This window comes from Mastigoproctus giganteus, chromosome 1, assembly GCF_048544385.1.
Source record: "Mastigoproctus giganteus isolate SK-2022 chromosome 1, ASM4854438v1, whole genome shotgun sequence".
Taxonomy (NCBI): domain Eukaryota; kingdom Metazoa; phylum Arthropoda; class Arachnida; order Uropygi; family Thelyphonidae; genus Mastigoproctus; species Mastigoproctus giganteus.
The window spans coordinates 80505578-80518713 of record NC_143575.1 but is presented as its reverse complement, the minus strand read 5'-3'; the positions used below and the strand labels follow the sequence as shown (position 1 = coordinate 80518713).

Genomic DNA, 13136 nt, shown 5'->3' with positions numbered 1-13136 from the left:
CAATGAAATGTTTCTTTTGCAAGCCAAGGCTTATTTTAAATTATTACCAAGGCAGTTTGGACTATGAGGTGTCATAGTATGTCATATCTGTAGATTGCATGTGTTTATAAAGATAGTACTTCTGGACCTGTGGGGGGGGGGGGAATTGCAAGGAGACTGTACTTTTGCCTGAGACTGGCTGACTTAGTTCCATGTGAAAAGGCTTTAATAAGTGCAATTGTACTATAAACTGTTCCAACTGAACAGTAAATAACAAATACATTAGCCAAAAATGAGACTCGTTTTGAGGATATCCTGGAGGATATTAAAATTTATCTGGACTTTTGAAAAAGACAAGATAAATTTTGGCCTGATATTTGTTGTAGTAAGCAAGCTTTAAGCATAGTTCATGCTAGATTCAACAAGTTATTTTTCTTCTTGGGTTTTCAATATCATTTCTATGATGCCAGTCAAATTGATGTGTACTTGAGGATTCGATGAGTTTTCTTGTGAGACTGAATAGCCATTACTCTCAATCATTTTCAGCACAGCTAATACCCAACCATTAGTAAATGAATGAAGGTATATGTTGTTATTATTATTATTTTTTGGGTTAGTACTTACTCTGTTCCGTGTATTTTAATCAAATTATCTGTAACACATAATAAAACTTTTCCATTGTGAATTATATGCAAGACAATTTGATTTAGGTTCACTTACCATCTACTTGATTCCATGTTTGGCAGCAGAACAGAGCCTTTCTTTGTGAACGTACTATTTTCATACTTTAAAGATGTATCTAAAGGTTTATAAATAATGGTATAAAATTTATTTGAAATCTTTACAACAGTGAAAGTTAAGCCTTCTCCCAGTCTATCTTTTTTTTTTTTTTTTTAAATACATACCATGAAAGAAAATTTTATATTATCAAATTATAATAATAAACAATAATAATATACATATTAAACTTTTGTTTATCTGATGTCAGTGGAACTTCATAGTGGTAAGACAATGAAATTCCAGATACATGGGCATCATATCCATGGTTCAGTATTAACTATCAACTCAGCATAATATCTATCAAAGAAGTAACTAAAGCCACAAAACTCTGTAAGTGAAAAAAAAAATAATTAAATAAATAAATAAAATACTTCATTGTTTAATACTATAAAATTGCAGGGATATTTTAATGCAGCAGTTGGAATTAGATCAAAAGTTCTGTGCTTTACCTGTGTTCAATTTCAATCATGGAGAGACTTTCTGTGCTCACCAAAGACTGAGTCCTTGGTGCTGTCTTTAGTGAGCACCAAGAACTCAGAGCTTGGACTTGTGTTCAGCACAGAGACAAATGGAGATATGGGCTCATGTCTCTATTTCCATGGGCATGGAAACTAACATAATTATTCATGGTGCTGCCTAAGTTGCTAAGCTTAATGGCTTCTCATTGTCTGGCAGGCAGACTCTTAACAAGCATATATCAAACTGTGAATGTATTTTGTTTAAGTTAACAGCCCCAAGTAGCATTTGGAAGCAAAATTTCCATTTAAAAACATAAGTGTCATGTTTACCTTTAATCCCTAGAAGTGGGCCAAGTTTGTCCTATGCAGTATTGCACTATCCCCTTTACTACTGTAAATATAACAGCTATGTTTTTAAATGGAAGTTTTATCTCACTGCTTAGCTGTTCACTGAGAGAAAATAAATTTCTCAGCATTCAGTATATGCTTCCTATTAGAGATCACTGACAGCTGAAGAGAAGTCAGTAGGCTTTGAAACAGCTGTCCTGATTTTTAAATATATAGCAGATTCACTTATACTAGTGACGCTAGACAATTTAAAAAGATATAGTAACTTAGGCAAAACTGTATGTCTCTAAGCTGAAAATAAGCCCAAGCCTTAGCACAGAGGACTTGGTGCTTGATATTCAGCAAGAGCAGAAAATTTCTCCATGATCAAAATTGAACATACATACAGCATACAAACTTTTATATGCTTTATGTGAGTTTTTGATGTGAAAACATCTTTGGCAGCACTTACTAAGTTTCAGACTGAAGTAAAACCAATTTGTCATGAAAATGTGACATGGAAATTACACAAATGACTTAACTTCCTAAATTGCGCTAAAGCAATCACTAACATTGATTCTTTATATATCTTTGGCAGCACCTATGAAATTTCGGTCCGACAATCAGTGTTTGGCCCATTGGTGAAAATGTGAAGCGGAAATGATGCAAATTACGTCACTTCCAAAATGATGCTAATGCAGTCACTAACGTTCATTCAGTAGAATAAGTAGTGGGCGTTACATTGTTATTTTGGACTGAAATAAAACCGACGAACAATGTAAGTTGAACGAGCATTTATGTCATTTATGAAGTAGTGGGCATGAGCTTATGCATACACCTGCTACTTCCTAAATGATGCTAACTCAGTCACTATTGTTGATTTGGTAGAGTAAATAGCGAATGTGAATATTAAATGTTATATCATTCATAACTTCAGTCCGATTTATGGTTCTGATTTTCGGCAGAGATGTTTTCACATAAAATATCTTTCATGCGTACAGGGTACACACATGCTTTTTGTTGTTGTTTTTTGCTTTATATGCTTTATGTTGACTGCATTGTTTTTTCTTTTTGTTCAGAAATTGAAGTGTCAGCAGAACAATTTAGTGTAAACCACTCATGCAAAACAGTATTGAAGTATGGCAGATGAGGTTTATGAAGTGTACCAATGTGAGCAATGTGGCCTGGAGCTTTCAGAATCATATGAGAAGCAACAAACTTGTCATATGTAGCAGGAAATATCTCTTTAAAAAAAAAAAGAAGTAAGCAAGCAAAAAATAAAAATAAAAAATATCTATTAGAGGGAACTGACAACGTGGATTCAGATTTAGGTATTCCTCCATTATGGTTTCAACCTTTGATCTACATTATCAGGTGTATTAGAATTGAAGAAACCATATAAACTTTAGATAACTATGTTATAACTTAATCATATAAGTGAAATATACACACTCGGATTCAAAAGTTATATATTTTAAGAAATTTCACCCTACCTGTCAAGATTTTCATATAAGTTTGTATAGAAATTATTACCAAGCAACTCGGAAAATCTACCAAACACATAATGAACATGAATACCATGAAAGAATAATTATCAACTCATGAAAGTCATAAATTTTATACATGAATAAAGGGTTATATAGAGATTAATGGAGAGGGGATGATCACCTTTCACAGCTATACAACACTTGCACCAAGCCCTCGTGTTGACAACAAGGTCATTCAGGAGGTCAGTAGGTAAAATTAAATTCATCTTGGAGAGCAGATTTTAGTTTGTCTCAACTTGCATTTTACCTCCCCAAAATACCCTTGGCATGGTCTGTAGGGTTCAGGATGTGGAAATGGCAGGCTGTTCCATTTTCTAGATATCTTCATGTTCAAGAAGTTTAACCAACTGAGCTCTTTGTGGAAGTGTGTTATAATCCATAAAAAAAAAAAAAAAAAAAAAACTTTATGAATAATTACACTTCAGTCTTGCACAGTATTCTAAGATTTTATCTTTATATCACTGGAGAAGCCAAGGCTCCCTCAAAGACATGGAGGGGTCTGCTGCAATTAATGCTGATGCATTCTCACACTATTCACTGAGCACAAGAACTGTCCTATAAGAAATCCAGTTTGCAGCCATCTGCAATTGATAGGAGAATGTAGCCTTTGATATTTCTGTTTTTACATATTTTTATAAATTTATTTATTTTTTTTAAAAATAACCTACTTGCAAAACCTATACAAATACAAAACAAACCAGAAGCACCATCACCATTTTTTTTTGCAAAAAATTCAATGTGATAGAGCTGACTTTTGAAATTTCATTAAAGACTTTTAGATTTCTACTCAGCAGTAAAACATGAGAAAACTTTTCTTAAGATGCAGACCATTGTATTTGGTGCATAACTGAATATTAAAATAAGCTCGATTCACATGTTGAAGATAATTCACTCATATCTAGAAATGTACGCACGCATATATTTTGTTTGAAGACTTTTCAATGGATCTAAGTTCAAAGAGGGATGCTTGTCCATCAAAGATGATCCTTGCTCTGGCCACCTTCAACTTTAAAATCTGATGATTCAGTTGCTTGTGTTTTTGATTTAATCAGGAGTGTTCAATGTTTAACTATCTGGGAAGTTGCTAGTGAAATTGTCATTTTGTATGGGACATGTAAATCAATTTTAACAAAAGATTTGGGAGTGCAATTCTTTTCAGTCAAGTCTGTATCTCCTCTCTGATGATCAGAGATATATCTCATGTCAGGGTCTTTATCAATGTGCTGCTGCTGCTGTCCCACACTTTGTTTTTTCCATCATTAATGTTGATGAAGACTTTCCAATGGTTTGCAAAGTGGCTATGACCTGGAAACAAAGGCAGATTCCATCTTCTCTAAGGCCCAAAAAAAAAGCAAAAACTTCTCTTAATTAAATGTGAAAATGATGCTTATCATATCGACTACCTGCACTTTCTATTCAAGAATTTATTGTGAAATATTCCATCACTGGTGGTCCTCCATCCACCACATTCAGTAGATAGATTCCTTGTGTTTTTTTCCCTCTCCCAAGTTTAAAGTCCTTGAAAGGTCACAGATTTTCATAACCGGACACAAGAACGAGTAGCAATTCCAAAATAAACATATCAGCAATGCTTTCAGAATGAGTAGCAATTCCAAAATAAACTTATCAGGAATGCTTTCAGAAGTTGCAAAAGCATTCGAATTGTGTATACAGTGTCAAGGAGACTACTTAAAGGCAATCAATTCTAATAGTTAGTAAACGTCATCATTTTCCAAATATTAGTTTTGTCTCTGAACTTTTTGATCACACCTTGTATCCAATCAAAATGTTTTTCTATTGTACATATCCATGTATATCCATTTCTGTATATCTCATGTATCTCCACTTCTGTTAACCCTATTCCAATTATACTCTATGAACAGGATGATGTTTGTCTATCTACAACGAATTTTGAAAATGCAGCCAAACTTCCCTATAATGAATTAAATAAATCAAGTGAAAAAATTCATTATACAGAGAATATATATTTTTTTATTGGAAATTATCTAATTAGAAAATTAAAACAAATCTACATTATTATTTTTAATGTATTTTATTTCAAAAATATACTTATTTAAATTACGTTTACACAATTTTCGCCGGCAAGCATCACAAATTTTTAAAAAAATCGGTAATTTTCGTTTGCACAGTATAATTAAAAAATGCCCGATTCTCAAAAGAAAACCTCACATTTATTCAGAGCATTAAAAACATCAGGAACATTTTCAAAAAACTGTGGACCCAGATGAACCGTTTCAAAAGCATGAATCATTTCTTCACGAGTTGACTTTTCTATGGGTTGTTCTGATGTGTCTTAAGTGCCATCATTACTTTCTTCGTGATCATGGTCATTTCTAACACTGTTCGGCAGTATTTCATCTTCATTTGGATGTTCTGTTGCACCCAGATCTTGATCTACACAAACATAACCATCCAGTGTGATATCATTTTCAATGTTTCCAGACAATTCTAACAATGTCCAAAAGGTTTTCAGTTGTGAAAGCAGTAGTTTATCTTGTTTGTCTGGTTGCTGAACAAGAAGAATGTATTCAATGCAAATCCTGCTTTAGAAAAACAATTTGGAATAGTGTATTCACTGACATCGTTTATCCAAACTTTTGCTAGTTCAGAAATGCAATCTCTAAGGTTAATTGTAACCTTACAATTTTCTATTTTCGTATAACACACTGACAATCTTCATTAATATTCTCTTTCAAAAATGAAATTTAAAATTTTTAATAATACCTTGGTCCACTGACTGGAGCTTTGATGTTATGTTTGGTGGTAAAAACAACTTCACACTTTTAAGTTTGGCAGAAATACTGGCAGGTGCCAGACAGTTGTCAGTAATCAAAAGTTTTTTTTTTTTTTTTTTTGTTTCTTTTGTTATATTTTTTTGTTATATTTTGTTATTTTGTTATATTTAGTTCCGGCCAACCCTTCCCTATCTCTTCCATCATTCAGTATGATTGATGATTTTTGAGGTTATGATGAATGTCGTGGCGAGATCCAATATTCCTTACATTTCGAGGGTACAGCTCTAAAACGGTGTTCGCAGGCCGGCCGCTAGATAGTACACCGGACCAAACCTATTGGTAACTCTCTAGGAGGCTTCCGGATCAGCTAGTGTATAATCTTGCTACCTCTACTCTGCCAGATAGTGACTGGAGGGAGTCCGAGTAGTGTGTATGCGGGGAGCATTGTCGAGGCCACGTTATGTCAAGGATCTGGGTATATTCTTACCACATGTACGCCATATCCAAAAATTTCATTACTTCATACAGCATGTCCCACCCACTTTTTCTTACTATTGAATACACCATGAATTGTCAAACTAATAGAGCAAGCTTATCTGCGAAAAGATCTAAACCTCCCAAGGACTTCCTAATTCATTTCACAAATATACGTGGTCTCAATTCCAATCTCAACGATGTCCATTTCCACTTGCAGTCTTCCAAACCCCATGTACGTTTTCTGATTGAATCTCAATTATCAGTTGATTCAACTACTGCTCATCTCAGATGTCCAAATTATTTGCTGTATGATTCCTTTCACCTCAAAGGTGGTACTTGTGCATATGTCCGTTCTGATATTCCCTGTCAGAGACTTGGCAATTTGGAATCTCCTCTCTTTGATCTTCTCTGGCTTAAAATCTCTCTACCTCATTGTGTCAAATTCATCTGTTGTCTCTACCGTTCTCCCAACTCCACTAATCACTTGGAGCTCTTTGACTTCCTCTCTTTGCAACTTGACTTTCTCCAGTCCAACTTTCCTAACAGTGAGGTAATTTTCCTTGGTGATTTTAACGTTCACAACTCCAGCTGGCTTCCGTTTTCTAGTTACACCGACCCAGCAGGTCGAGATGCTGAGGCTTTTGCAATTACTAATGACCTAGCACAGATTGTTCATTTACCTACAAGAATACCGGACAATCCTAATCATACAGCCAATACGCTTGATCTTTTTCTCACAAACAACCCTTCTAAGTACAAGGTCGAAGTGAGAGGTCCTTTAGGCACTTCAGATCACAACTTGGTGATTGTCTCTTCTCCAATGGAACCTTTATCTCATGGCTATTCCCAACCTCGTATTGTTTGGCATTACAAGAATGCAAAATGGGATGACCTGCGAGACTTCTTTTCTTCTTTTCCTTGGTCTGATTACTGTTTCAAAACTTCTGATGTCAACGTTTGCTCAGATCGTGTCAGTGAAATTATTCTTGCAGGAATGGAATCCTTTATCCCACACTCCACTTTAAAATCTCGTCCTTTATCTAAACCTTGGTTCTCCAACAAATGTGCTAAGGCTGTCCAAGAGAAGAATGTTGCATATCGTAACTGGCTTGTTTCTAATTCTTCAGTTTCATTTTCTGCCTACATCAAAGCTCGCAACAATTGTAAAGCAGTTATTAATCAGTCCAAACTAGAGTTTGAACAGGCTAAGAGTAGAAAACTTGCTTCTTGCCCTAATGGTAGCCGAGCATTCTGGTCTCTTGCCAAAGCTATTGGCCGCAACTTTTGCCCATCTCTGCTCCCACCTCTGTCCAAACCAGATGGTTCTGTTGTCACTTCAGCCAAGGATAAAGCTGACCTGTTAGCATCCCATTTTTCTTCCAGCTCATGTATTAATGATCTTGGTAAAACACCTCCCACCATTCCTAACACGCTCCATTCAATGCCTTCTGTGGTCTTCCGTCAAAAGGATATCAGAAGGATTTTGATGAATCTTGATGCTAAGAAAGCTCCAGGTCCTGATGGTATTTCTCCACTTGTTCTCAAAACCTGTGCTCCTGAACTTACTCCTATTCTTTGCCGCCTTTTTTCACTTTCGTATTCCAAAGGTGTTTTTCCTTCTGCTTGGAAATTTGCTCATATCCAGCCAGTTCCTAAAAAGGGTGACAAATCCCTCCCATCCAATTATCGTCCCATTGCAATTACTTCTACTCTTTCTAAAGTAATGGAGAAATCAATTAACCGCCAACTCTTAAACTACCTAGAAACCTTCCGTCTGATCAACGATCACCAATATGGATTCCGTCAGTGTCGATCCACTGGTGATATTCTGGCTTATGTTACCCATTTATGGACTAATTCAATGGAAAGGTTCGGTGAAACATAAGAAGTTGTTCTTGACATCTTAAAGGCTTTCAATCGTGTTTGGCATAAAGTTCTTCTAAACAAGCTTCCATCTTATGGTTTGCCAACTGTTTTTAGTAATTGGTTATCCAGTTTTCTCTCTGATCGCTCACTGAGGGTAATTGTAGATGGATCTCTCTCTTCTAACTTCTCCACTAATGCCGGTGTCCCCCAAGGTTCAGTTCTTTCCCCCACTCTTTTCCTTTTGTATATCAATGACCTTCTTCCATTGACTGAAAATCCTATCCATAGTTTTGCCGATGATAGCACATTGCATTCAACTTTCCATTTTGAGAAACCTTGTCCTGCTCAATCAGCTTCAAGTTCTCGAAAATCTGCTGCCAATTCCTTAAATGCCGATCTTCAGGTAATTCTCCAGTGGGGCAAAGACAACTTAGTTGATTTCAACCCTTCTAAAACTCAGTCTTGTCTTATATCTCGCAAAAAGGATTCTTCTGCTCCTATGCTTATCTTTAGTGACACTCCGATTTCTAGGCAAAATGATATATCTCTTTTGGGGATTACCCTGACTTCTAATCTCTCTTGGCACAAGCACATTACAACTATTGCTTCCTCTGCATCTAAAAAACTTGGTTTTCTCTTTCGCTCTCGGCGTTACTTTTCTTCCAAACAGCTGCTCACTCTGTATAAATCGCAAATCCGCCCTGCCATGGAATATTGTTCCCACATCTGGGGTGGTGCCCCCCAAAACCTCTCTCAGGCTTCTTGATTCCATTCAGAAGAGGGCAGTTAGGTTAATTAATGATTCATCTCTAACAGAGTCTCTCCACTCGTTGTCTCATAGACGTACTGTTTCTGCTGCATGCCTCTTCTACAGATACTTCCATGGGCACTGTTCTTCTGAATTGGCTTCTATAATTCCCGCTCTCTCTTTCAAAACAGTCTCCGAACACGTGCCGTCACCAGCCAACATCCATTTACTGTCCAGCTTCAAACCCACAGAGCCAACTTTTCATCTTCCTCATTTATTCATTCAACTGCCGTTTTCTGGAACAACCTTCATTCATATGTATTTCCTGAAAATTACAATCTGCAGAAGTTCAAGTCCAATGTCAACAAATATCGTCTTTCGTCTTTTCAACCTCCAATCCAAGCACGGTACTAAGTACTATAGGTTCCAATACCTCTCGTGTTTGGGGTTCTCATAAAAAAAAAAAAAAAAAAAAAAAAAAAATATGCTTGTCTGGTTTTAATATCCATTCTTCAAAAATATCACTTGTCATCACTGCTTTTTTATTAAAGGTGTAGTCAAGTTCCAATGATTTTGTGCCTCTAAAACATCGGGTTTTTTTATTTTCTAATGACTAAAAGCCTTAATGTTTCACTTCCTGTCATATTGGCTCCAACTAGCTCAGTGATGATTCTTTCTTTGCTTTGTTTTCCACCAAAACATTTATCATCCTTAAAAGCAAGTGTTTTATTAGGTAAACATTTAAAGAATAAACCCATTTCGTCAGCATTAAAAACATCCTTAGGTTCATATTCTTCCAAAATCTTTAAAAATTTAAAAAATTTCATGCAAACTCTACTGGAGTCCAGTTAGATGAGAATGGACATATACAAAAACTATCATATAATGATTGACAAGAAGGTCACATGGTACGGTTGAGGTGAGAAGCGAGTGTCACTCAGTAGGCGTTACTAAAAACTGACTATCGAAGCATTCTGTGTATTGCTGCTGCAGTGCACTAAAGGTTTATCAGCAGAGAATTTCGTTTTCTCCTTAGCCAACATCAATTTACAAATTTACCCTATTTATTGCAAAGTTCATGACCACTTTTAAGAAAATCCGTTTGGTTTTATAATTATAACAAAAATGAAACAAAGGCCCTCCTACGGACATCAATGGCCACAAGCGTTCACTAAAAGGACAGTTAATTCCAGGTGCTAATGAGCAATTTCGGAGGGAAGGAGGCCGTATTATATTTGAGCAGCTGTTTAGCAGTAAATGCATGAAAATCTTTAAAAATGCTTTTGATAATTTTTTTCAAAATTTGTTATAGAGAGACTTCGCTATATGGGGTTAATTTTACATGTAATTTAATTTCAAGGTGCTATGTTTTGCGAAACAATTCTTAATATAGAGAAATTTGTTAAATAGAAGTTTGCAACAGAAAAATTCCATTGTATTATAATTTATAATTAACCAGCTTATGAAAACTGATAACGTATGACTTTCTTGTCCCAATGCCTGGGCAAGAACCACACATATATTAAGAGGAACACCGTCAATTACATTGCACAAGAAAAATAAATATTTTCTTGAAAAAACAAAACTTTTGTATGACCATATCTCCCTATATTTTATTAAACTGGAGCCTGAAGTTACTGCTATGTTTCAGTGGTAGAATATGTAACTCTAGAAACATATTTTGAGTTTCTGAAGTCTAAACTAAAAGGCACAAGAAAAAAAAAAACGAAGATACTAACACAGGGATTGCCAATTGTATGCCTGTATGGGCACCAAGATGCCAGCTGAAGGGTTTTCATGTGCTGGCGTGAAAAATCAGAACAATTGCCCTGTAGATCCCCGGATAGTGTTGGATTGTCGGGTCATCACTAACCTGGGGTACACTAGTACAGGACATTATATTTATGTTTTGCAGCAGCAACAGCCTTCCGGGAATATGCAGTGGTCATTCGCTGACCTTTCCGCATCCTCCATATTTGGTGGTCACGGGCTCGAATCCCGGTCTAATCAAGAAGCGTGTGCTATGCACTGCTGCTCCTGCCCACCTGGCTATGTAGGTGCCAATGGTGAACTCTGCTTTGGTTCAAAGTACCTCTGTGAATCATTGCTTTCTAGCATGAAGTTCATAAAGTCAAAGAATAAATCTAGACTTACAGATGCATGTCTAATTGATTGTTTGCGAGCTCGGTGTTCATCTTATACTCCAGATTTTCTTTTGATAATTGAAGAAATGCAATCACAAGTTTCACATTCATTTTAATTAAATTTTATTTTATTATTAAAAAAAGTAAAATCACAAAATAACATTATGTATGACAGAGTATGTAATGTATGTATTAATTTTCTAGTTTATATCTTTCAATGTAATACCCTTAATAAATGCATTATTCCTTGTATTATAACTGCTTAATTAATATCAAAAGTAGCCTGCCAACATGAAAAGGTTGGTGTCCCCTGCACTAACATAATAACAAAGAACAACAACACAACAGCCTATCATTTTGCCCTTCCCGAGCTTTCACCACTTAAAGGGCATAAACAATAGAGAACAAAGTTCAGAGTACTGTTTCCAGTTGAAAGAAATCCTACAAAGAGTTTTTGAGAACTGAAACCTAATGCACACTCGAGCACAACTCTTATTTCAGCAGTAGTTCAAAATGAATACTCATTCATCAATACATCAATTTCAAACAAGCAAGCAAGAGTATCTAATATCGTACTTCACATCAAATAAAGTTGCTGGATGCTGGTACCACAGCTGCAACTTCAAGTAACTGAATAGTACATAAGATTAAAACATGCTAGCTATACTTTAGAATGGTCTTTCTGATAATGTGACCTGCACATGTTTAGTGAAGGAGGGTTTATCCAAAGTTCCAAATATGTGGAGGGACGGTGTTTTTCATCAGCACAATCTTATGCAGTGTATTATATTTTTCCAATACCACCAGATCATACAGTGGTCTTTGGATTTCTAAGTGTCTCCTGGGAGATGAACAGTGGTTAATGGATAGTGGTCCACTGACCCAGGTGATGGTGTGATAAGCATTGGCCACAAAGGTAAAAATAAGACTCATCGAAAGAACATTGGTTAACCTATTGTTGCCTTCTTGTATCAGGAATGGTTTCATAAGTTGCAAAAGCATTAGAATTGGTGTACACAGTGTCAAGAAGACTTCAAAGAAAACTTCTTTTTATATATATATATATATATATATATATATATATATATATTCAGTGCCACAACACATAATGTGCTCTTTAATTTGGGAGATGACTATCTCACCTACCTAACACCAATCCCAGAGGGTGTGGTTTTGGTCAACCAATACAGATGGTAATGTATTGGCTGACCAGCCAACAACCAATTTAAATACCATTTAAATTTTTTGTTTAACAGTACCACATGTGTATGTGGAAATTGAAAAAGAAAGTTTGGATTCAATGGTATTCTCTTTAAGGGTGTTGCTATAGAACTTCTGGAGTGCCCATAAAACTATCTGATGGCATACTTGTACATTGACTACACAAATGACTGCTGATGCCAAATCAGATGTTTTATTGCTATTGTCTGTTTTACTTTTAGAAACATTACCCTAGTGCGCATTTCTTGAATTCAGTATATGTGCCTTCCATGGCTATATGTCAATCAGTAAAATGTTATATAATTATTTATAAGTATCTTGTAACTTTTTCAGTACCACGTGTCTTACAGGTTAAATAATTCTGAACATATATTTGTAACAGCATGGATTTTCACACACTTTTATTTATGAAAATAAGTAAAAACTTACCTGTGTTTTTAATACCTTTATGGATATTACGTGACATTGCAGATTTTGTAACTTCGATAATCCCACATCCCAGCTTTTTTGAGTCTGATTCAGAAAGTGAATATCTAAGTTTATAGCCATCTTGTCCACTTTGCAAAGATCGAATCTGATGGTCAGCAAAATTTAACTGTGCTTCCAAAGATATAATCTAGTAATAATAATAATATTAAATAATTATAACACATGAAATAATAAACAAATATAATAGCAAATATTACTTTATTATTAAATAACATCAGACTACAAGGAACTATAAGCAACAAAACTCAGGAAATGATTAATTGGAGATAAGTGGTGCTTAGAATTTGTTCTTACAAAAAATATAAAATAAAGTGTGCTGGAGACATATGTATATCTTTCACTTG

At 35.4% G+C, this 13136-nt stretch overlaps 1 protein-coding gene across 1 annotated transcript in view; it reads right to left on the bottom strand.

Annotated features, from left to right (window-relative positions):
- Nucleotides 1-13136, bottom strand: part of LOC150090924 (uncharacterized) — a 186191-nt gene that overhangs the window by 68987 nt on the left and 104068 nt on the right. The window contains exons 9-10 of the mRNA XM_090377745.1: nucleotides 12733-12919; nucleotides 700-778 (exon numbers count right to left, since the gene is read on the bottom strand). Coding sequence (XP_090233871.1) covers nucleotides 700-778; nucleotides 12733-12919 — 266 coding nt within the window. The remainder of the gene's footprint in view (nucleotides 1-699; nucleotides 779-12732; nucleotides 12920-13136) is intronic.